The sequence below is a fragment of the Watersipora subatra genome, chromosome 10 (genome assembly GCF_963576615.1).
Source record: "Watersipora subatra chromosome 10, tzWatSuba1.1, whole genome shotgun sequence".
NCBI lineage: Eukaryota > Metazoa > Bryozoa > Gymnolaemata > Cheilostomatida > Watersiporidae > Watersipora > Watersipora subatra.
Window position 1 is genome coordinate 54,371,669 of NC_088717.1, and position 26,597 is coordinate 54,398,265.

The 26,597-nt window shown below is 36.7% G+C and overlaps 2 protein-coding genes across 2 annotated transcripts in view; both read right to left on the reverse strand.

The window, feature by feature from the left end:
- The window catches only part of LOC137405864 (uncharacterized), a 405,083-nt gene that overhangs the window by 334,951 nt on the left and 43,535 nt on the right, over positions 1-26,597 (reverse strand). The gene's annotated exons all lie outside the window — the stretch shown is intronic.
- On the reverse strand, positions 1,027-24,763 carry LOC137407393 (alanine--tRNA ligase, cytoplasmic-like). Its single transcript, XM_068094038.1, has 18 exons — positions 24,503-24,763; positions 23,493-23,681; positions 21,552-21,697; positions 20,008-20,199; positions 19,591-19,735; positions 19,097-19,239; positions 16,972-17,080; positions 16,811-16,849; positions 16,274-16,385; positions 14,511-14,762; positions 12,975-13,231; positions 12,151-12,267; positions 10,506-10,646; positions 9,198-9,436; positions 8,524-8,743; positions 7,884-8,015; positions 2,708-2,902; positions 1,027-1,582 (listed from the first exon to the last, which is right to left on the reverse strand). The coding sequence occupies exons 1-18, from the start codon at positions 24,719-24,721 to the stop codon at positions 1,409-1,411; spliced, it is 3,021 nt and encodes a 1,006-aa protein (XP_067950139.1). The 5' UTR covers positions 24,722-24,763; the 3' UTR covers positions 1,027-1,408.

A 26,597-nucleotide genomic window follows, 5' to 3' on the forward strand; every position in this document is an offset into this window, starting at 1 on the left:
TGTTTTGATTCACTTCAATGCAGAAAAGGATCTCTCACTCACTACATTACTGACAGTCAAAACCAATACTAGATTAGTGAGCCTGGAAATTAGTGAAAATGCAAGTTTGGGGTCTTCACACCCTTTCTTCCCCATTAAAAGCAATAAAGTTCAGTTTATAAGTCTTAACAAAGTCTTACAAGATCACTCATTTAGTGAAATCACCACGGAGACATTAGTAGTAGAATGCTAGTAGCTAATAGATTAGTTATTGGAATTTCCAACTTGGAAATTCCTTCACAGCCAGTAACAACCATTCTGCAGCGGTGTGAGCAGGTCATTCTCACATTCCTGGACCCTATGTTTTTGACTCAAAAGTGTGTAGTCGCTAAGCTAGAAGCATTGGTGTTCAAAAGCCTGATGGAGGATCAACCAGCCAGGCATTTTACACACCAATGTGAGCTGGTTGAGATGGAGTTGGAACATAGGCTCCAGCTTGTGAGAATGGTAGCCAGCAAATATCTTGACATCAGGATAAAGCACTACATCACAAAGCACAGCAGACTGATTGAAGAGGGAGGGAAAGGGAAAGAAAGATCAATTCTCTCACGACTGATAATTTATAAACACCAGTAATATATATATATATATATATATATATATATGTATTGGGATGCAGTATCTGAGTATCTATCTACTGATTGCATTAACTCACTTACTTAACACTGTCTATTCAGTGTCTTTGCAAGTCATGTAAGTATTGAATTGCTTTAAATAATAAGCATATATTAGAGTAATAAACTATAATCATCATCTCTTTAATATGAGCAATAATTACTATCTTAACTGTGGAAACTCATGATCATTCTCATGGCTGATGTTATTGTTCTGTCAATCACTACGAGTGACTAGCACAAAAAAGGGGCGTGGCCTAAACGCTCCTTGATGGCACCGGAAACGCTCATGTTGTTGAATGCGCAGTTATCACTCTAGGGGGAGATAACTCTATGCATGTACCTTCTCATACAAGATATAAAGTAAGGAAGTGGGATAGGCCAACTTGCTCTTTTTATTTTTATCATGTGGTACCAAGTCTAAAATTCAAAATAATATGCAAAAATGCCAAATGCCTGAGTGTGTGAGCCCTCTAAGTATGGAATCGGTTATATCTGGTCTGTCTCCAAAACCATAATATAAACCAGGCCAATGCACATAGACACAAGTAAGCTTGGCTAAATCCCGCAATTAAGTCTTAAAGCACATGAAAGCGAACAGAACACACTTGCTCATATGAGTACAGCGGTCACCCAAAGAGCTGATACAGCGATTCACGTACAGCACAACTTTCTGGTATCCTCACTTAGCATCTAATCATACAGCTACTAGCTCGGTCAACACAAACACTTCCCGGTCTCCTTGAATAGCTTGTTCAGTTACTAGGCACTTGTTTGACATGCATATTCTGCCAAAACTCCTTGATGAGAACACGGACATCATCTGCACGATATGGAACTTCCAGTGTGAGTATATCAGCGCCATGCTTTGATGAGGTGGCCAACGCTTCGGTGCCAAGAGCTGTAAAGGCATCCACCCACACTTTGTCCTGTATCAAAACACTTGTAATTATAGAATGGCTGCACCAAAATGAGCCAATGATATCTTACAACTCGAACGTGAATAAAAATGCTGCAAACCTCTGTGACAAGATATATACTGTTGACTGGTCAGAATGAGGAGGAACTATGGCCAAACCACCAGTGTTGAACTATTGACCTTACCAGTATATTGCTCAACACTTCGGCTGTCTGTCAGCTTCAACGGATCATAGTAAAACTACTGCCGATTTTTAAATGTGTGATAAACATTGTTATAGTGATATACAGTCAAACTCCAGAGTATGTAAATTCACTTCAATAGTTTTTCCAAATTTTAAAATCTTTGTTTTGTGGAACAAATATTCTTATAAGAACACATTCTATTTTATTTAACGTGAGCTACAGCATAAAAATTAAATGATAAAGACTGCATATAGTTACGTATATCATCAAAACAAATGCAATATATAACCGTAAAAAGTAAAGCTAAAAATCTAAATTTTATGTAAAAGAAATTGAATAAGGTAAAAGGGTTTTTGTTGTCATAACATCTGTGCATTCAAGACTGGCATGTCTAGGTGTAGCCTGATAATACAGGAAGCAAATGATGCGAAGGTAGGGGCGAAGATAGACACAACGCTAGTCCAACTTGCATTACCTGAGCTTCAAACTAATTATAAGCGAGATATTTATATTGCTGCTTTTATATTTGAAATTTTAAAATTTTATTTTCAGCAATCCTGATCAGCCGTTTCACTTGCACTCGTTTCAGGTGTTTCCATCTTTGTATCGCAGTAATTGTTTTCCCATGATAACTACTACACTGCTTTCATTTTGAAAAAAGCGATTTGAAGATGTTTGTTCATATTATGCAATCAACACTTGCTTTAACTCTCTTTCACTCTGTTTACTACTACTGCCCTTGGGATCCCTTGAAATTAAAAAACTAAAAAAATTGGCAGATAGCACTCCCTCCAAGTTTACAAACAACGTAACCTAATTACGTGAAGGAGAATTGCTAACATACGCGCTGATTTACAAACCGCAGTGTTTTGACAAATTTTTAGGTCCTATACTCTATCCCAAGATGATTGTAGGTCAATGTTTGACTGCAAATGTAACCAGGTTCATACCTCATGATGCGCTGGACAGTAGATGACCACCTCGGTACACCTAGCATCAGGTCTTGAACTTTTATATAAGAAGACGGGAACTGAGCTATTGAGTTGACCCAATACTTTAACTGCATCTTTAGGATAGCCAAAATCAATTTGCGTTAAGATGAAGGGGGCAGTGCTAGAGGCTTCCTCTATAATCTTGGCTATAGCCTGAAATATTGAGTAGAAAAGAGCCATAGAGAGTATGTGTATGATGAGTGTATTGAAGATAGGAATGGAACAGGGTTGTCCAGAGCACATTGAGAAGCAAATTTGAGGGGCAGGCCAGAACAGTCTCCCATTGGTGGATGGCTCAATGAATAAGCATCACATTAACCTACCGCTAGAGATTTAAAATAATGCTGAGCGAATGTCTGATATACAGATTAAATATCGTTTGACAGCGACAGCATTCAAACTGTCATGAGTGAAGCTGGCAGTAAAAAAAGCGTCTTTGTTCCTACAAAAAATAAGCACATTAAAAAGTCATTAATACGTTTGAAAAGTAATCTGCATCCACCAACAGCGCAAGCCACATTTTCTTTCTGGCAAAACAATTTTACTTATTAGAAATTTCAGCTTGTAGGAAGCACTCAGAAAGACACATCTCATTGTCTTATCTTGAACATTTACTCAACACATATCTCATCGTCTTCTCTTGAACATCACTTACTCTACACATATCTCATTGTCTTCTCATGAACATCACTTACTCTACACATATCTCATCGTCTTCTCTTGAACATCACTTACTCTACACATATCTCATCGTCTTCTCTTGAACATCACTTACTCTACACATATCTCATCGTCTTCTCTTGAACATCACTCACTCTACACATATCTCATCGTCTTCTCTTGAACATCACTCACTCTACACATATCTCATTGTCTTCTCTTGAACATCACTTACTCTATACATATCTCATTGTCTTATCTTGAACATTTACTCAACACATATCTCATCGTCTTCTCTTGAACATCACTTACTCTATACATATCTCATTGTCTTATCTTGAACATTTACTCAACACATATCTCATCGTCTTCTCTTGAACATCACTTACTCTACACATATCTCATTATCTTCTCTTGAACATCACTTACTCTACACATATCTCATCGTCTTCTCTTGAACATCACTTACTCTACACATATCTCATCGTCTTCTCTTGAACATCACTTACTCTACACATATCTCATCGTCTTCTCTTGAACATCACTTACTCTACACATATCTCATCGTCTTCTCTTGAACATCACTCACTCTACACATATCTCATTGTCTTCTCTTGAACATCACTTACTCTATACATATCTCATTGTCTTATCTTGAACATTTACTCAACACATATCTCATCGTCTTCTCTTGAACATCACTTACTCTATACATATCTCATTGTCTTATCTTGAACATTTACTCAACACATATCTCATCGTCTTCTCTTGAACATCACTTACTCTACACATATCTCATTATCTTCTCATGAACATCACTTACTCTATACATATCTCATCGTCTTCTCTTGAACATCACTCACTCTACACATATCTCATCGTCTTCTCTTGAACATCACTCACTCTACACATATCTCATTGTCTTCTCTTGAACATCACTTACTCTATACATATCTCATTGTCTTATCTTGAACATTTACTCAACACATATCTCATCGTCTTCTCTTGAACATCACTTACTCTATACATATCTCATTGTCTTATCTTGAACATTTACTCAACACATATCTCATCGTCTTCTCTTGAACATCACTTACTCTATACATATCTCATTGTCTTATCTTGAACATTTACTCAACACATATCTCATCGTCTTCTCTTGAACATCACTTACTCTACACATATCTCATCGTCTTCTCTTGAACATCACTCACTCTACACATATCTCATCGTCTTCTCTTGAACATCACTTACTCTACACATATTTCCTCGTCTTCTCTTGAACATCACTTACTATACACATATCTCATTGTCTTCTCTTGAACATCATTTACTCAACACATATCTCATTGTCTTCTCTTGAACATCACTTACTCTATACATATCTCATTGTCTTATCTTGAACATTTACTCAACACATATCTCATCGTCTTCTCTTGAACATCACTTACTCTACACATATCTCATCGTCTTCTCTTGAACATCACTCACTCTACACATATCTCATCGTCTTCTCTTGAACATCACTCACTCTACACATATCTCATTGTCTTCTCTTGAACATCACTCACTCTACACATATCTCATCGTCTTCTCTTGAACATCACTTACTCTACACATATTTCATCGTCTTCTCTTGAACATCACTTACTATACACATATCTCATTGTCTTTTCTTAAACATTGCTTACTCTGCAGATAAAATATTTTCATCACTATTCAAAAGATCTATAAATCTATGTACAGCAGCCCAACTAGATACACTAATATTCCCCAGGTGAGCATCCCCTAAATGTCTACGTTAACAACCCTACATGTGAGATGACCACCATTAGTGTACAGCTGTTATTGTCCATGGTGTGCTGATTATGAGCTAAAATGTTTAGTACTTTGTCTGCTAGAGGAACTGCACGGCCCCATATAACACAGCACTTTTTGTGCCACCGGCTCTAGCCATTTCTAGTCCACAATAAAAATGCACAAAAAATTGAAAACTTTTGCTTTCATACGTGATGCATTGACATCGTAGAGTAATCTAAAAACTTCTAAATCAGTTAACGAAAACAGCAGGTTAGGAATGACCCAATAGGATCGTGATTAAGACATTCGAGGAGAGATGAACAAACAGGAGAACGAGAGAAAGGTTATCTGTTTACTTCAGTGCTAGATTCATGTCTTGAGTTACAGAGACATACTCCAAGTCTGAGCTCAATTGTCATAGATGTACACAGCTTAACAATCAAGCATTATTCCATCCATAGTCGATCAAATAGTCGATCAAATAAAAGAAGCAAGTATCTCATAGAAGCTTTATTAAGTTAAACCTAAGGCGATGGTGTTTTCTCAAATGTCATCCCTTTGAGTAAAGTGAATGTTGATAAATTTTATGTAGTCAACCTCCTTACTTTTCAGTGACCATTATAAAAGTTAAGATCAGATAGAGATTAAGTGATAGTTAATAGTGATAGAGATAGTTAAGATTAGGAGCGCTCAGATATCACGGTATACCTCAAATTTGTCATGTTTCAATAACAATACAGCAGCATATTGTTATTGTTATTAAGCGATTTTAAGTACATTATAAAATGTTTCATAAAAGTAAAAATCACTTTGGTGCTAAAAGTGTTTTTTATGAATTTCTGCCGATGGTAAAACAAAAGTACTCTAGCTTGCCATTTGCGCATCATACGACTCTGCGCATCATACGACTCTGCGCATCATACGACTCTGCGCATCATACGACTCTGCGCATCATACGACTCTGCGCATCATACGACTCTGCGCATCATACGACTCTGCGCATCATACGACTCTGCGCATCATACGACTCTGCGCATCATACGACTCTGCGCATCATACGACTCTGCGCATCATACGACTCTGCGCATCATACGACTCTGCGCATCATACGACTCTGCGCATCATACGACTCTGCGCATCATACGACTCTGCGCATCATACGACTCTGCGCATCATACGACTCTGCGCATCATACGACTCTGCGCATCATACGACTCTGCGCATCATACGACTTCAATGAAGCCATATGATGCACAGTTAGACTCTCACAGGATTTACAACTAAGTTAGTACAACGCTACATAAATGTTAAGCAGTTTGTAGCAGTAACCTATTAGCAATTTAACCTAATGTAATGATGCAGTATTAAGCTGCACACACTCAAAGTACAATGGCGCTGTAGTACAAATTGTTTATCCCCCCACACTCTAGGTGACAAAGAGCAAAGGTTTGTAATGTTATTCTTATCAGTGCAAAAATGTAACCACAAGTTTCCTATTGGTCATCAAAAAATACATGTTCAGTGGAACCTCTGCTTATGAAAGTAATTTGTTCTAAAAGCCATTTTGTAAATATAAAACTTCATAAGTAGAAACCGATTCTACCAAATAATTGCCGTAATCTGTTCCAAACATCCACAAAACTCAGCTGTAACATTTGCAAAATTATAAATACATGTGATAGTTACCACCTGTAACAAATAAATGTTAAAATTATATTATTACATAATAAATAGAAAAAGTACACATTGAAAAAAAAGAAGGAAATAATGAAAAAAAACTATAAACGGTATGTTTGTTTACCTTGGCCGTGTGGACAAGGCTAATAAAAAACCACGAAAAATTGGAGAATGGTGATCAGAAGAGGTGGGTGTCATATTGTCGTCATGATTTTGTTTCGCTCAGAATAAGTGTTTTTAAAAACGTAAGTAGCAAGATTTACATCGGCCCAACTGAAAAACTGTCATCATACCGAAAACACAAAACATGAATTACTAGAGATGAAAGTTGTCCTACCATGTATGTGGTACATGATAACTCCAAATTATACAATGAACAAAAGCCAAACACTTTGTTTACTGGCTTTTGCTAACCAATGAAACTGAGTAAGACACGTAGTACCCACAGGAAACATATGGACCAAAGAATTAAACTAACAAACAATATAAAGTACAAAAGGTCTTTTGGCTTTTTATGTAGCGCTTTAATTACGACAATTAAATTGCTTAATAAAAGATTGCTTTCAATAGGTCTCAAACTCGTGACACCCCGCTTGTTGAACCTTTACTCTACCAACTGCACTAAGCAACAACCCACAGTGACCCTACAATATTCTTTAATTTAATATGTGCTGTGTTCTGTGATGTAGAGAAACACTCGCGGGAGGGAGGAGTTATACAAGCATACGGCCAGAGTTCCAGAGTTACACATGGATTATTTGATGTGTAAAAGCGTGCCCAGTTCAAGCAATGTTAGGATAAATTGGCAATCTTAAATGCCCCTTCAGGTGCATTAAAGACAATCGCCCCCAACAAATGTGTTCATGAATTGTTGTCATGAATCAGTGCAGCAACTTGCATTGGAAATGAAAAAAATCTTAAGCAACGCCTGGTTTACTGCTAGCAATGTTATAAAAGCGTGCGCACACGCAAAACCCTTTCAAAAAAGGTAAAATACCTCTTCCAGTCTGGTTAAACTGGCTTCCTTCTCCCTCCTCTTAACAACCTCGGAAGTCCTCGATGTTTTAAGACGTTTCAGCAGAATATCTCTTTCAACTTTAGGAAGCCGTTCCGCCTCGCATCCATAAATCTACAACCAAGTACATGTAGTCCCACCAACTAATAGATAGATAATAACATTCCTTAAGCAGTAACACTACTATCTATCGACCGAACTCATCAGATACTCTGCAAAATCCCATCAAAAGTGAGCACAAGCTCATAAAAACAAGACATATACGAATGAAAGTGTGGTCAGTTAATCACCAAGCGGAGAATGATTTTTAAACAGCTCCGCAGTGAATATGCATTGTTGGCTCTACAGCTCAACTGAACTGAGGCTTTGAAAGCCTATAAAAATGTTGACTGACAAAAGTCGTAGTTGCCAAAATGGGTCAACAAAAGCATCTTACAAGCAAAAGGCTGTCCGGAAAATATCTCTGAGTATCCTTATCCTTAGATTGACTAGGAAAAATATTCTAGGATTTTTTCTCCTCGAACAGCTGAAATATGTTCCTGATTTTCTCATTCTAAAGTATATTTGTTTCCATCAGATGAAGTACTAAGCAAACGAATTCCATTTTTCATATTACTCAAACCTTGTTGATCTCTTTAAGGCGGGTTGTCCAACTTTCTACATTTGATTTACTACTGATATCCGCCATAAGGTAAGTGGCAAGTGCTTGCAGGTGAGCCATCAGTTGTCTAGCCGCCCTAGCTTTGGCACCTGTCACCGCTGTCAGTCTCTTCACTCCTTGTCTTTGGCCGGTCAGCCCCGTTATGACAAAATCTTGAAGGTCTCTAGTATTAGCAGCGTGCCTGCAGCAAATAACTAGTTAACTAGTTAACGCTGAGTTAACTAAAGGTAACAAGTCAAGGTAACAAGTCATAGTGAGCCATATTATCACCTACCCTTGGCAGCACTTTACAGCATGAATGATACGATCTGCTCTGCAAAGCATTCAAAGTCTATGCAAAGTAGGACATAGAAGACACATCTGAACTAGTAGTCATCCAAGGCATTCTGGTCAACCCTTGATATATACTGGCATTAAAATTGTAGAAAAACGAAAACAATAATAATAACACTGATAAACACTATGAAAAATATATCACATTGTTAGTTATGAGTTAAAAAGTTGCATTCTTAGGTCACATACGGGAAATTGATTACAGAAAAAGCTGTCCTACATGGTACAAGTGGATTCAAGTTTAAGAGCCAAAATATTAACTCATAAAGCTGAGCAAGTCAAAAGTAAAAACGAATACTAACGTGCCACCACACAACTCGGCAGAAAAGTCCAGCCCCTCGTTCCAAGTGGTTGAGTTGAGGGGGCCTGCGCTGACCACCCTAACTTTTGAAGGATACTGGTGAGTGGGAAGTTTAATGATGTCCTTAATGTCAGCAACAGCAGAGAACTCAACATCGGTGGACAAGAGATCAATAGAGTCAGCTATCTGCTTGTTTACTTGTAGAGATACAGCAGAGAGTTGGTTGAGCGAGAGATCTCCCTGAATGAAGAGTTAACCCAAGAAGTGAATTGATGGACATTACACATACACAGCAGTTACTATGACTGCACCAGCGACAACCTATAGCTTTGTCACTGCTAGTATTACTAAAACTCTAACTAAAGAGAAATTTTCAACTTAAATGTTTTTTAATTCACTTTCATTATTTAGAGCTAATCTCTGCTGCATGTATGGTACTTACATCCGAACCATATTCATCCTGGAACCAAATGTACTGCAGATTTGGCACAGGAGCAATTGTGGCCCGATGCCCTTCCTAACACTACCAACGGTCTATCTGTGATTAGAACCCCTGACCTACTGATTGTATACCAGCATACTAACTGCTGATTGCCACCGAAAGAGTGAAGTTACGTGAAACAGATTTGTAGTGACCATTAGCAAAGTATTTCTTCCTCTTACCCATATTATTATATATATATTTATTTACATTAATAATGGAAAAGTAGTCAGGCCTACTGCTAACAGCTCTCTACGCTCTAAAAAGTGCGGAGTGTTATAGAATCCATATATATGTTTATTATATATAATAAATGTTAGCTATATTAAGTAATGCGGTATAATTAACATTAGCAGGTTAATTATATAAATTAACATGTTCTTGAGTATTTGATCATTTAAATATACTCTCATACTGTTAAATAAGATATTTTCAAGCAATATAAACCCTAATGAATTAGAAATAACGTGCTTTCATCACCATCAACTCCATAGAAAAAAGCTATTGAAAATCTGTAGCAAATATAATACTTTTGGAAACTGCACGTGGCATCGCGGCATGGGGACAAACGAGTCCTTTACATTACTGAATGTTTGTTCAGATCACAGCAGTCCAGGGAAACAACAAGCACTAGACATGTAGTGTTATGGTATTAGAACGGAGCTTACTGCATAGATCGACTTGACTTTTATAATGAAGGAGTTGTTGTCTCTATATTCCATGATATTCCACCCTCAATATAAACTGCTCAAGATTTTGATGTAATGGCACACGTATTTGCATAAAAAAGATAACTCGAAGTCAGCTGTAAACAAAGTCAGCACAAACCTGATGAGTGAAGCTGAATGTCAGTTCGTCGCTAGAGATAGTAGAACCAGCTTGCTGCACGGCTCTACCTAACACCGAGCGTAGTGCATGACCCAATAAGTGTGTCGCAGTGTGGTTCAAGGAGCAGTCAGTCCTCCTTTCCTGAGCACAAAGAGCAAGAACTTAGGTGTTTTTATACCATTCCAAAGCATGAAATGTTCAAGAGTAATTGTTTTACATGAAAATCTTAAAAATGAACTTATGGGAAATTTAAGTAAATTCTATCAGAAAGTATTGGTATTTTTCTATCATTTGTGATTGTTTTTCATGTTTGAGGTGATCTGACTACCGGGATGTTTTAAGATTAAAATTGACAAAACTTGATCACAGTTGAAACACTCAGATCAAGCGAATGTGCGATTATCACATCTATAGTTGCAAAGAGACAGACAGAATTATAGAGACACGTTAGGCTGCCACTTGAATGCAACAACTGATACCAAATATAAAAATGATATCAACTAGTAAAGTCATTTTGCATGAATATTTCTTCTGAGTGCTTTAACTGCAATCAAGTTTGGTTGATGTTAATCTTGAAACATTCTGGCAGTCAGATCACCTCAAACATCAAAAACAACCACAAATGATAGAAAAACACCGACGCTTTTCTAAAATTTTGTGTAGGTTCATCTTCAAGTACATAAATAGATTTGCTTCTCCAAACTTGCTTCCTTAAAGCTGTTGATCTAAACCATCTTCTATGAGCAAGAAAACAGAACTGGTTTTCCGAGAGTTCCCTAAAATTGTCAAATCACCATCTCAACAATTAATTTTTCCTAAGAATCAAAACGTTGAATAAGTCTCAATACCGCAAGTCTAGCATGAGTCAGTTTGTATATATTGGAGTTAGACGCAGGGTTAATATTTTTATAGAGTAAGAGAATTCGGGTTTCACAAGTGATTGGTGGAATCTCTTTCATAATATGAATAGTCAGTTATTTGATGACTGTCCTCTCAATGCAAACATGAGAAAAAGCAGTAATAGTACTTTTTGATGCAGATATTTAGACGCAGGACTTTTTGGTGCAGGTTACAAGTTCAGAATTTATTCATCTTTCATTGTGACTTATGACCCAACAAACTTGAAGTAAAAGTGCAAAGGAACAATCTGTACATAACGATTACATTTAAGTATTTGACAGATGTAGCTCACGAGATCCTTTAACCAAATTTGACGATGTGGTTGTAAACATTCATGGAATGGAAGAATCCACACAAAAGATGGTGAAGTGATTAATGAAATAAACCCACATGGCCGGAGATTACCAGCTGCATCGATTTAAGCTGCTCACATTCAATGTGCAATAAAACTCTGAGTGAAACACTGAACTGATCAAGTAAAATACGCTGAACTGAAATTTCAGTCGATGGCTTTATATATTTCGAAAAAAAATATATTATGTGTGAAGTTTCATAAATTAAATATTGGTTTGTGCATTTTTATTCATTTACTGTATATAAGCATGAATAACTTTCTTTGGTGTAAAAACTGGAGCGCCGTAAAGTCTGGCGCCATAAAGTCTGGCCCAAAAAGTCTACGCCATAAAGATCAAAAAAGGTACCTCAGCCTGTGCAAGTCAGCAATGCTATGAAGAGACAAACACACCTGATCAACTCTCATCTCAACTACATCACCGAGGATGACAGATCCTGACTCCAATAAACATCTGTGGAGCACATGCTGCCCGTGTCCCTGTACATCCACCACCTTCAGTTGGCAGCGCTGTAACACAGACAATGCAGAATGGCATTAGTTTGGAACAAGACAGGAAGTACTGTTTAAAACATATCAACACAAATGTACAGAGGTTACTATATTAGCATTAGGTTAATATAGCATTATAATTATATAGCATCATTGGACATAAATGCAAATATGTATATAAATAAATATACATAAAAGAAATATATATAAATATGCATTTAAACATATATAATAATAATGGAACTTTTATTATCATTCTAGAACTAAACATAAATAAAGTAAAATCAAACTCGAAGCTACAAGAGAACTCAACACTGATAATAGTAATAAGTAGAGTAATTGCTTAGACTAAAACTTATCTTGAAATACGAATAGATTTCTAAACTGCAAATCTGTTTGGCGGTGCCGCTTGTCAGGTGTTCATGTAGAAAATAGACACTTGTATATAAACATGTATTTAAAAATGTATCATATGTATTTAAATACATATGATATATAAATATGTATTTGAATATACATAAATATATGAAATATCTAAATTTGACCAGAATCCAAATTCCAATTCCAAAGCAACTTCAAACAAGTATTCACAGATCCAGAACAACATAGCCTTATCTTTCTACCTATATAACATCCACAATAACCTTAACTCTAGATACAAGCCTGACTGACTCTGTAAAATAATGAAGCTACAAAGGCTACATGATAACTTCATCAAGACTTACATCGTTCACTAAAAAGCCAACATCAGCAACTTGACCCCCAGATTCAGCATAGAAACAGGTTTTGTCAGTTATAATCCAAATATCTGGCGAGCTGTCTGAGGGCGAGTTGTCTGAGGGCGGGCTGCCTGAGGGCAGGCTGTCTGAGGGCGAGTTGTCTGAGGACTGGCTATCTGATGGCAGGCTGTCTGAACCCACACTTTCAACTAGCATGTCGTTAACTGATACCGCAAGCACCTTCCCTTCACATGACAACCAGTCTACAAGAACAGGATGTCGTTAGAATTGAGTAGAAAATTTTTTTTAGCTGCAGGCCAGAAGTTTGGTTGGTGCCCAAAGCACCTACAACATGTAAATAGTACGTAATACAAGAACTGTATCAATAACTTGTTTATTATGTCCTGCACAAGAACAAATTTAATTTTATAGTCAGAATACAACGGTAAAATTTCAATAATATGCTTTTTCCTAAGAGCATTTGCTGAATTTGGAATGATGTAAAAAGATAGACGACAAACTGATCTAGATTGTGTCTTGCTAAGTCTGTGTGTGACTGACAAGATGCAGCTTAGGAGAACTTGGTGGCAATTAAATGTGTTGCATTTCAGAGTTCAAATTTAGGTTTAAAGGTGAACTTACACAATTTTTTTGTAGGTTTTATCAGAAAATATTAGTATTTTTCTATCAATTGTAATTGCTGTTAATGTTTGTGGCGATCTGACTGCCAGGATGTTGTAAGATTAAACTTGGTCGCAATTAAAACATCCAGAAGAAAAATATGTGCGACATGATGTTACTAGTAGCTATCGTTGCTCTAGTTAATATTATGTTCAAGTTGTAGTATTGCGTGTCTCTATTTAGTCAGTCTCTTTTCAATTATAGATGACATAATCACACTTTCACTTGATCTGAGCATTTTAATCATGATCAAGTTTTATCGAGTTTAATCTTGAAACATCCTGGCAATAATATCCCCTCAAATACTATAAACAATCACAATTAATAAAAAATATCGATACTTTCTGATAAAATCTACTAAAATTTTGTGTAAGTTCACTTTTAAACTCAACTTTCCTGTCAGATACAAAATATTTTGCATGTATCTTCACACATATTTTTCTTTTGAGCGGTTGAATCATGATCAAGTTTTATCGATTTTAATCTTGAAACATCCTGGCAGACAGATTACCTCAAACATCAACAACAATCACAAATGATAGAAAAATACCAAAACTTTTTAATAAAATCTACTAATATTTTGAGTAAGTTCACCTTTAAACTTTGCACCTTAGACATAATGTCACACGCTTAAAAGACAATAAGTGAGACAACACGAGGTACATGTACAGTATATGCATATTACAGAGCCAGTTGCAACACTACGTATATAACTTTACACGAATACAAACATCAGAAAAGGCAACAAAAAAGTGGCGTTGTTCTTCTTTAAAGACAAATATCTTGGAAGAACCTAAAATAAAAAAACTCATTAAACTATGCAAAACATGAAAATGGAAACAAGAAAAGATGAGAACTCACTGTACTGCCCTGAAGGGTCAATCACCCTTTCATACTTGATACTGTCATCTGTCGGTGGAATTGCCTGTTTCGCAATCTGCGACGCTAAAATGCCACTAATTTTCCCCGTGTGCATTGGTTGAGGCGTAGACAAGTCTGTAGACAAGTCAACATCTAAGGTCAGCCCATAATCATCCACCACCTCACTAAGTACTTCAAGGGAAGGCAACTCCAAATCTCTGCTTAATCCTCTGAGCAACTTTATTTCTTCATCTATAACATGAAGCAGTAAAGGAAATGGGTTAGAAAGCGTTTTGATCGCTGCAAGATGTGTAAAAACATCTCTCTCAGGAAACCATCTCCTGATACTAACCATGAGATAAACTCATTGTCACAAGCAAAGAACCCTTGTCATACCCGAAGGGTGCACGTCACTACGGCATCATTATGATGAGATACATAATTTGCAAATACAAAAACAAGTTTGTGTCTTGCTAACTTATCAGTTCAACAGCTGAATGTTCTGCGAAAGATCTTCGATGAAAGCAGAGCCAGACAATTATGACATCTTAAATCTTTTGCTACAAAATTAATTTTTCACCGGGACATAATCAAATATTCAGTAAAACCTAATATTTGACAAGGACGCACATAAATTGTCAAAGGTGTTGAACCACGCGTGTCTATAAGAATACTTTGATACCAAATAAATATACATAAAATTTTACATCACCTGATGCGATAAAAAAGCCAAAAGTGCAGCAGAGCTCGGAAACTTTTTGTAGCACATCCGAGTTATCAATATTATAACAGCTTGAGGTATTATACCTTGAGGCTGTAAACCTATTTCTTATTGGTCGATAAGTGTGGGCTGTAAACCTATCTCTTATTGGTCGATAAGTGTGAGCTGTAAACATATCTCATATTGGTCGATAAGTGTGGGCTGTAAACATATCTGTCATTGGTCAATAAGTGTGGGCTGTAAACATATCTCTTATTGGTCGATAAGTGTGGGCTGTAAACGTATCTTTTATGGGTCGATAAGTGTGGGCTGTAAATCTATCTCTTATTGGTTGATAAGTGTGGGCTGTAAACATATCTCATATTGGTCGATAAGTGTGGGCTGTAAATATATTTCTTATTGGTGGATAAGTGTGAGCTGTAGACATATCTCTTATTGGGTCGATGCAGGCAGACAATTGTTTCCTTTCGGTTAAATGCAGACACCATAGGTTAATCAATTGACTACCTACTCACTAATCAGAAACGTGGCTCTTGGCCATAGACGAACGCTGTGCTGAGACACAGCGGTTCGTGGTATGCAATGAGTTACACCATTGAGAAATTTGGTCTAATATCAACTCAAAAACTTGAAAATATTTGTTAAATGCAAAGAGCATTTTTGTTTAAAGCCATTTTTATAGAATACCGGCAATGGAGACCTAGATTATTCAACCAGATGGCTGGTATGCTATTAGACTTCGATGCGATCGTAAATTAACATTTTATAGGATTTGTAAATATTTTAATTTAAAAATGGTAATTTGTTGTTATTGGATATAATAAACAAATACTTCCAGAACAGTAAAAATCAAATTTTTGGTGGAAGTATTGCAAACAGTGTGGCTGGATCATCTGGCAGCAAAGGTATTAAAATAAAGTTCATCCTTTCGCCGACCCAAGATAGTGTGAAGAATGATTACATAAGGAACAGCTGTGACAGAATGAGATCAGCTGAATTGACTGACAGAGAAAGAGAGGACAAAAGTTGAAGAATTGCCTACCCCTGAGGACCTGAACACTTGGCTGCGTGTGTGTAAAGATGCTGAGAAGGCTTGAGGCATCACTCAATGACTCATAGTAAAGGTCTTCCTCTCGCTGTATCGTCTCCTTTATCTGCCAAGCATGATTATGGCACTTACAGGTATTAAAAAACCAACATGGCGTCTAACTCTTTTAGCAATTTTTGAACTTTAATGCAAAATGGTTGAGGCAAAATGACTACACACAAAATAGTTTTCTTCTGTGAATGACTGGTTACCGAATTTAAGTGAGGATTTTCTACCTTAAATATAACTAATGCATTCAGGGAAGACGGAAAGAAAAACTAGAGACTTCATTAACACTCCACTACAAATTATGAAATGATTGGAGAGAGGTTGAAAGAATTTGGTAAACAAAAATTCATTAAATTGTATGGTCAGCTGCTTTGACACAGTGCGATCTATAGCTTCAGGGTGTCACCAAGCATGTCAGCCCGAGTCAGCATAAGTCAGCGCTAGCAGCATTAAGCAATTTAGCTTGACATTGACAACACTCACCGAGTCCTGGTTATGTGCGATCTCAGGAAAAGCCTCCCCCTAAAATAGAGAGGCACTCAATCAGAGCTGAAGCTGTTAAAGACATAGAGCTACCTAATTGAAACCATTCACAAGAATCACTGCTGATATGACTAGTTGAAATATAGCAGAATGGGACTTACCAAGGTCTCAATGACTGGGTCGACGAACATACTTGCTGTCATAGGAAGACAATTCAAGTACTTTCTCTGATGCTGAAACGATCTGTGCATTATCTGTCTGAGCTTCACACTAGACACAGAAATTAGCGTATAAATTTAAAATAAATAAAAATAATAATAAAATTTTAATTTAAAAAAGTTATAAAATAAAATTTATTTCCATTCATTTTTATTTTATTAGTTTCTTCAACAATCTTTATTCTTAGCTATCCCATTTTATCAGTTTTTCACAAATAAAATTTGAGTTACTTATATGTTTAGAACAGTTGAAAACACAACATTTCTATCAAAGGTGTTTATAACGTAGCCATGAACAATGTTGGACAGGTTTATTCTACAGTCGAACGTTTAAGAGTAAAACTAACTTTATAAATCCAGCTTCATCCAGGCATTTTGGCAGCAATTTAACTAAGATTGTCGGAAAATAAAATTCCTTCCTCATGATACAGGCAAAGTAGTAAGCAAAATATCATATGAAACTTCCGTATAAAGAATTATGTATATGTTTATGGTTATTCTAGTGCAGGGGTCGGCAACCTTTTCCACTCAGAGCCATTTGGACCTATTTTCCGCAGGGAAGAATGCAGTGGGAACCATAACCCTCTTTAATATTTTAAATTAAAAAATAAGTAAATACTACATGTAGCGTTTTTGTTTAGCTTTTAATGCTTTTATACCATGTTTACACATTAAAACAAAAAGGTCTGTATAACGATTCAACTGTTGAGAAATCAAAATTACACTTTTTAAAAGAAAAATAAAATAGCTAACAACAACTTGAACGTAGCGTGAAAATATTACGTTGTTTTTATTGTTACTTTCAAGAAAAATAGCAACTTCATGTTTAATTCATTCCTTTTAATAAAACGTCGAACTTAAATTTTAACAGCAGCAAATGTGCTACGTTTCTTCTGTGTGCTGTCATTTGTTTCTTAGTACTCGCCATAGTTTGCCTTCCTGGGATAAAAAGAATCAAGAAGTGTCGTGCCGGCTTGTGTGATTTTGGCGGTTTTATTGGCGCATAAATAACGACGCATAATGTGGCGGAGGCTAGGCAACGAATTTATATCTGATGTTTTATATACTCGCATATATTTACTCTTATATATATTTTGCATGTTGTGTCTCTCTTCATTATGCGTCTTATCGCTAATACTTAGTTAGTTTGGCCGTAACTAAGCCAACGTGTTAGCGACTCTATTAATCATTATTCTTACACGGCTTTTTACCCAGTTTCATCATACGGTCTGGGGAAAATATATGTATATATAGGGAGCGTTCTCACTAGGAGAGCAGAATCCTCGCAGCTCCACGACTAATGGAATTTCCTTCGGAATAAAACAAGCGGAAAACCACACTCATTTCTCTTACATTTATGCAACATTTCTTCAGATCTAGATCGTGTCTGAGTAAAGGCCAGCAACTCTTTTACAATAACAAGCGACAATGTTAAATTTATCACCATAATTACAATTTATCCAAAGTCAAAAAGAGTGGCAGCGAGGGAATGAAAGAGCCGCAGGTTGCCGACCCCTGTTCTAGTGTCTATGTCTGTGTTTACGTGTGCGTGCTGACTAGTGTTTATAAACTCATTATATCAAATCAAATTTAACTATAGTGTTTCCTCGTTATAAGTTTCATATGCAGCATTGCCAACGAGTTGAAGTCATTGAATTAGTAATGACTTGTTGTTGTATATTTAATCACTAGAAGACTGCGAAACTTGCAACATGATGACTAGATTTATATTACTTGGTTAATCGAAATGCAGAGTTACTAATTTTATAAAACAATAATGACACAATAAGATGCAGATTGGAGAATCTTCATTGAAAATGATGCTTCAAATGACCAGAAATATAGTGATTATATATAAAAGACTTTGCGTTATCTTTCAATGAGGTTGTTCCATCTTAACATGGTCCACCAACACCTTAGAGAGGGTGTCAAATGTGAGAGGCTAAGAAAGGTTATTCTGCTTTTGATTTCAATGTAAATAGGCAGTTTCAAACTTGTCTGCATTCTGTTGAAAGTGAAAGCACAGAGAAGAGTTTCATAAGAACCAATCAAATACAAGAAAACATACCTCAAACCATCTTGTCCCTGGTTGCCTGGTAGGATACTATCAGCAATGCATACAGATATCATCCGCATGTGGTCGGACACAATCCTATATGATATGTCTTTCTGTAGCTCCAAGGTGCCGGTATATTCACCGCACTGAGAACTCTGGGAGAGATATGAAAAGGTATGTAAGTACAAACAGTGTGCTGTCTACAGACAGGGTGCGTGCGGAAGGTAGAGCTAATATCATGGCCTGACCTCACAATGGAGAGCCTCAACACACTGTATACGCTGGACATTTTGTTGAGAAACTTTTTAAACGACTTTTATTTAATATATGAAGTCTTCTTTGAACAAAATCAGGCATCATGCCATTTACGTGAAACTTATGTCTTTATAATTTTGCAGTTAAATTAATCAACAGAGCAATGCCTGAAACAATAACAATGCTTAGGCTATATTCAATCTGTTCGGATGTTTCAGCATTCCCCATAACTGGTAAGAACACAGCTTCACCTGAGAAATTGACTTCATAATAGGAATGAAGAGGTCAGTGTCATAGTTAGAATTCTTCCCTTGCAAGACGGAAACGAGACGCTCCAGCCCGAGTCCTGTGTCTACATGGTGCGACGGAAGGGGCTCCATTTCTCTCTCTCCCAGTCTACACGCGACACCTTAATCTTTCAGACAATATCACAAGCCTTTAATGTTATTTAACTTCAAGAACAAAAATTATGAAAAAAATCTCCGAAATAGATTATTTTAAGATTACAAAAACAAAATTTCAAATGTTACCCACAAACTTCAAAGTAATGAAAGAAAAAAACACTTTTGTGCAGATTTGATGACAGCTCCTTGGCAACCTCGCTGTTGAAAATGTTCACCAATCTAGTCTACTAGTTTGCCAAGAATAAATTAAAATAAATACTGTACCTGTTGTACTGCATGAAGACCAAGTTCCAAAGCTCTACAACATCAGCATCCCCTGTATTAACGAGATGACTCGCATCTCGCCCTCCAATGAAATCATAGTGGATCTCAGTTGAAGGACCGCATGGACCAATACTACCCATCTCCCAGAAATTATCCTGAAAGCTACCAGGCAGAACTCTATCTTCACGTAGACTACAACAAAAGGTATTTCCAATGTTTGGCAAAACAGTGTGACCTTTAACCTTTTGTTAAAGTGGTCAATCGGTCTACTCGCTTGAGGCTAACACAAGTTAAAAGGTTCAATATTTAACCATTGACAACAGCTGTGTCCTAGTGGTCTAGAATGACAGGTTGGGGTCCAATTTCATAAAAAGGCCTAGATAGTGACATTTATGACATCTAACCATAAATTTCTCTCTGTAACTGGGTATGTCTCCAGTCTACAAGGTTCCCTTGTAACTGAACTCAGACATGTCCAGTCAAAATGAAAGAACCATGTTTATGCAACAATGCTCTAAGAACATGCACAATCTGTACTTGCAGTAAGCTAAGCAGAGCTCATACTCGATCCTTTAAGGACTGGTCACACAGCTAACCCTTATTCTCACCACAAATACATGTAAATAAGCATATTATGATTTCCCAGTAACCATTCGAAATACTAGTGTAGTACACTGATAAAAACATTCTTTGTTGAAGCATTTGAAAGCCGGCCCCTCCTGTGAGGTTATAAACTAAATATCTGCTCATAGAGGTCAAGGGCAATAGGTACAACTAGATTAGCTTCAATGCTGCATTCAACAAATTATAAACGCCGTCGCCTCTAGAGGGTTTTAAATTGAGATGCAACGCGTTCAACAGGAAGCAAGGTGTAGGTGACTTCTGATATTACATAATTACATTACAAGGTATAAAAATTCCATTAAGGAGAAAACTGGATATTTGCCACCCACTAAGGTATGCTAACCTAAATCGTAGTCCAAATGACAGAGTAAGCAGAAGCGCAAGGAGGCTAGAAGACAAACAAACCTACTAGCTTACATGTTCCCCTACAGTTCCCAGTGGTTCTCACTGATACCCATGTTCCCTATTTATGCTCTGCTCTAGATTGGTAAGTATATAAACTATCTTTCACTTTCTCCTTTTGGAGTAAGTATTGACTTTCACCAGAACAGATGCAGACTTTATTGCCGATATTTGCTCAGAAATGAAAAGCAATTGAACTTATGCAACGCTACGTCTATAATAGGTGCTTCATGTTATGACATTTTCCACATTACAGAAACCATGTGTACCTTTAGCGGTCATGCTACACACTATAAAGCAAACAATGTATACTATTACTGTAACATGTTATACCTTCTAGTGCAATAATGCTGCCGTTAGTGTGAACATGTCACACCTACGCATGAATATCTTGCACACTTTAGTCTAGACCAGTTCAACCCTTCAGGCTGCCAAAGGCTTATATATAATATAATGAAAGAGCGCTCAGCAAACTGCATCAACACTTTCCTTCAGATACCTTGATGGTTAAAACATACCCCTGCTCTAGCCAAAGATCTCTAGATTCCAAATCAGGAGGGAGGGCGTGTTGAGTATCCCCAGAAAAATAGGTGACATAAAGCCTATCCTCTGGAATCATGAAGACTTGAGTCAGTAGCTCCCAGGCCATACATATAGCATCTCTCTACGGTATAACATTGCTAGTAAATCACAATTATTAGAAATAGAAGTTAAAACAAGCCCAGGATGGTCTCTTCTGCTTGTAAAAGAAGCCAATCTTAACCAGGAAACGCTCACACTTACATTTACATATCCAAATGGCCAACTTTTATGCTTTCTTTTTATACAAAGGCCAATGACATCTCTGTGTGCGGTTCCTTCACAATTATGGGAGTTGAAATTCAACGGACAAGAAAAGAATGTAGTAACCACGAGCTACACTCTATGTTTAACACACTTAAGGAGGATGTTAAACTGATGATATAATAAACTCCTGATGTAATATTACTTTTAGATATTACTATTATTTTTAACTTTTTAAAAAAGTTTCTGAAAAAGTCCAAGCATAAAACGTAAAGCATAAAACCTCTATTTGAATGCCACCTCTATTTGAACAACGCCTCTATTTGACCGCCACTATAGGAGAAGGGTTGAAATATAGAGCACCACCCTCTATTTGAACGCCACTTCCATTTGACTGCTACTTTGACATTCTTTGATCTTTATGAAACCATAAAAGCGAGAGATCAGTAAAAAAGTGTTCGCAAAATCATACTAATAATGACTCAGTTACATAAAAAACAATCAATTATTTCGTTGTTTCTGCTCATATTGAAGTCCGGTTTCCAACACAAAAGCTTTTCGGTTATTTCGGTAAAACTTGGAAAGCAACACCATAGGAATAATTACCAACTGTATCAAGCTAAAAGTAGTTCCTTGTTTAACACAGTCTTAATACTTCTATGTTTAATTAAGATTGTATAGGAATGTCTAGTTTTAAGCTAAATGTTGTGCTTAGCATCTACGTGGCTAAAAGTTTATCACTACTTGTGTGAAATGCAGCACATAAAAGTTTTACTCTGCCAAAAAACTGTTTGGATGCTAATATCAACTAGTTCAGCAGTATGGAAAAAGAGTTGAGGTCAGAAGACATCGTGGAAAGTATTGAACAGCCAGAAGAACAACAAGTAACAATCAGAACACAACTGGCCGAGCAAATGATGCAACTATTTTTGTTTTAAAAATGTTTATTTTGTTTCTGCATGTGCTATTAGTATGGTTTTTTCATGTCGTTTGTTCTTGAATATATATTTGTAGCATTTGATAGATTATCATTATATACCTTGTAAATTTTCATATTTATAGCATTTCAATTGATAACATCATTACGGTTATCTTAACTCGGCTTACAATGGATCAACGCTTGAAACTCCTCATCTATTGCACATAAAAAGCCAGTTTTGGCTGCAAACTGTAGCAAATATATCAATGAGCTTTTATACAACATTGTTAAATATAATTATGGGATAGAAATATTTCTTCAAATTTAGAATGAAATAAAAAATTAAAACCTCCAATAAATTGCACAGCAGGGCACAGGCTATAATATCATCGCAGGTTAATTGCAAGCAATACATATCAACTTGTAGAGATATTACTCAGCTTGCCAATGCATATTTATTTAGATATCTACCGCAGGTTGGAAGTAAGTTAGCAGACTTCTTGTATCTAAAAGGGTAAATGTTCGCCAATAGTAAATTACAAAATATAAGTGACATCGCTTCACCTGTGAAAGGGTTAAATTTATCTTTGCAAAATTCTGACGAGCTATTTGAAAAATACAACGCCAGTGTCTATTTGAATACCACCTTTATTTGACCACCCCTATAGAGAAAGGGTTGAAAAATAGAGCACCACAGGATTCAAATAGAGGTTTTACAGTAGGTTGTAACTGGGACTACAACTAGCATTTCACACACCTTGAAGTAGTCTCCGAATGACCAGCTCCCGAGCATTTCAAAGAACGTATGATGTGAGCAGTCAAAGCCAACCTCATCCAGATCATTGTGTTTACCGCTTAGCCTGATGCATTTCTGACTATTGACTGCTCGCTTAAGGGTAGACAAAGGACTCCCTTCCGTGACTGTACCCAAGAATATAGGCTTGAACTGCGAGCAAAGGGAGTTAACATGAAAGTTAATGTTAGTTGCAGCTGTTTTAGAACAAATGCTCACGCACACACCGTATAGATGATAAATGAATCTGATTCTATTTTATTACCGATACATAATTATCATAACCTAATAACTGTCTATAACCTAATAACCATCTATGACTTAATAACTGTCTATGACCTTATAACTGTCTATGACCTCATAACCGTCTATGACATAATAACTGTCTGTGACCTAGTAACTGTCTATGACCTAATAACCGTCTATGACCTAATAACTGTCTATGACCTTATAACTGTCTATGACCTAATAACTGTTTAGGACCTTATAACTGTCTATGACCTTATAACTGTCTATGACCGAATAACTGTCTATGACCGAATAACTGTCTATAACCTAATAACTGTCTATGACCGAATAACTGTCTATGACCGAATAACTGTCTATGACCGAATAACTGTCTATGACCTAACATGCCATGACAATTCCAACAATTTTCTTGTGTTAGATACTTGCAGAATGTTTGTCTCAAGTACGTACAAGTTAACATTGTAGGGAACCTTTAGAAGCCCATAAGTGTACCAATTTGCAATAACTGTTAGTCAATTCTGTATTGAATATTGCAAGTTGTATTTTGGTGTAGTTTGTGACAACTCAGTCCGTGACAACATATGGCTAATACTGTATAATTTATAAATAGAAACTAAACAGATGTAATCTATTTTATAAAATCATACTATCAAAAATGATCTATAAAAATATATGTATCCTAGTGACAAACGAGGAGTATCTGAAATGACAAAGTACAAACTAACTTGATTCATGCCTGCATTCGTAAAAAAGGTGCCAGAGCCTTTTTTCGGTATAACGCTGGAAGGAGGAAAATACTCATGGCCACGCTGCTGAAAGAACTCTATAAAGGAAGACCGAGCAAGCTTGGATGTCCATTGTGAATAAAACAGGCACGGCAAGCTGGGCTTCGAAGATGGTCTAATCCTGAGCATGTGTCTGGAAAAAGTCAGCTGGCCCCACATTTCCGTCGGTAATGTCAATCACTCAGTCTCCATGTTTGATAAAAAAACTAAAATTAAATTATTCAACTTGTTATAAGTAGCAATCAAAGGTTAACTTGTAACACTGGAGATTTAAACAGTATTGGACATGACATTGACTTCAAAAACATAAACAATGATAAAAGATAGTGCAAACATTCAGAGAGTAATCACAGCTATAAGATGCTCCATAAGGCCTACCAAGTTGTTTACATATTACTATTGTGAAATGAATGAACTGCTACATACTATGTTCCTGACATCAGTTAAAACAGTAGCAAGAAGCCTTTTGCACTACATACACTATTTTTCAAAAAATGATGAAACAAAAACTAGCAATGTAAATAACAATAGCCAGAGGAACAGAATTTCAACGCAAAGTGATGGCCCTAACAAGGGCACTTGGAGAGAATATCAACTCGAAAGTACAGACTACATTTTGAGTCAAATATCTCAAAAGAAGCCATGACTCAAACAGTGATAGAAACTAATTAATGCTGGCTTTTATTCAGTTCAGTGACTCCTTGTGAACTGCCATTGAAGTCAACGTAGAGCTGGCAAGCGTTTGCGATGGTGTTTTACAGCCTAATAGCAAGACTATCTTAAAAGACGACATGTGTCACTCTTCCAGCAAATATGTTGTTCAGGCACTCTGTGGCAATATCGTTGTGAAGTTTGGTCATGACTACAGAGGGTCTTGATTTTACAGTCAACATCGTTTGAGAAGCTACTGTAAAGCCTCTACTTAAACGACACCTCTATTTGAACCCCACCTCTATTTGACCGCAACTATAGGAAAAGGGTTGAAAAATAGAGCTCCACCCTTTAATTGAACGCCCCTTCATTTAATTGCCACTTTGACATTGCTATTTATGAACGCATAATAGTAAGTTATCAGTAGAAAAGTGTCCACAAAGTCGTACTAATAATGACTTGGTTACATCAATAACAATTAATTTTCTCGTAGTCCAACTTCAAAGCTTTTTGTTTCGTTAAAACTTTGAAAGCAACACCATAAAAATGAAAAATAACTATCAGCTGACTGAACAGCCCGCTAACAACTAATTAATTAGGTCTATTAATTGTTTATTAGCGAGCTATTTAGTGTAGAATAATAGTTATATCCCTCTGTTACTTTTTATAAATCATCGCGAAAGGCAACGTTGAGGCTGCCCAAAGTTTCAGGAGTCAAAAAGTAGATTTGACAAGTTTGTTCCTTTGGGCAATAGACATGTGGTATGCCATCCACACAGGTTTACAGGCACAGCTGAACCCGTCTTCTTCAATAAAATAGGTAGTAACATAACATTTCAACAGTTCAAACAGCCCTGTAGCTTGGGACCAAAACAAGTTCCAATTTATATACTCATAATTGCTCTGTGCATTATTATTTTGCAAACGACCTTGTCACAATCCAAGTTGTTTTCATAACAATAAGTCTTAGGCAGCTAGGTTTCCAGCTTGAATCAGCTAGGTTTTATCCCTGAGTCCAATTTGAGCAGGCCAGATTTTGATTCTAGTCTACTGAGCTTTCAGGTGGCCTGATGGACAGACACGCTTTAGTATAAGTCAGCTGGTCCATCCAGGCTGACTTTTGGGCAGAAATCCTCATGCATTCTTAGGTCAAAATTCGCTAGGCAACTTTTTAGTGCCAACCTAACCAGTCTGATGTTTGTTCTCAGTCAACCGAACCAAATTCTGTTTTCAGTCAATTGGATCAATATTCTGAATCAGCCAGCTGAACCACTGTTGGCTCGCAGGTAGCTGGATCAGCATTTAGTCTCATTAAGCTAATCCTATCGTTGTGGAAATCAGCGCTGACTAGCCACTTGCAAGTGGGTTCTGTCAAGTGCGAGTC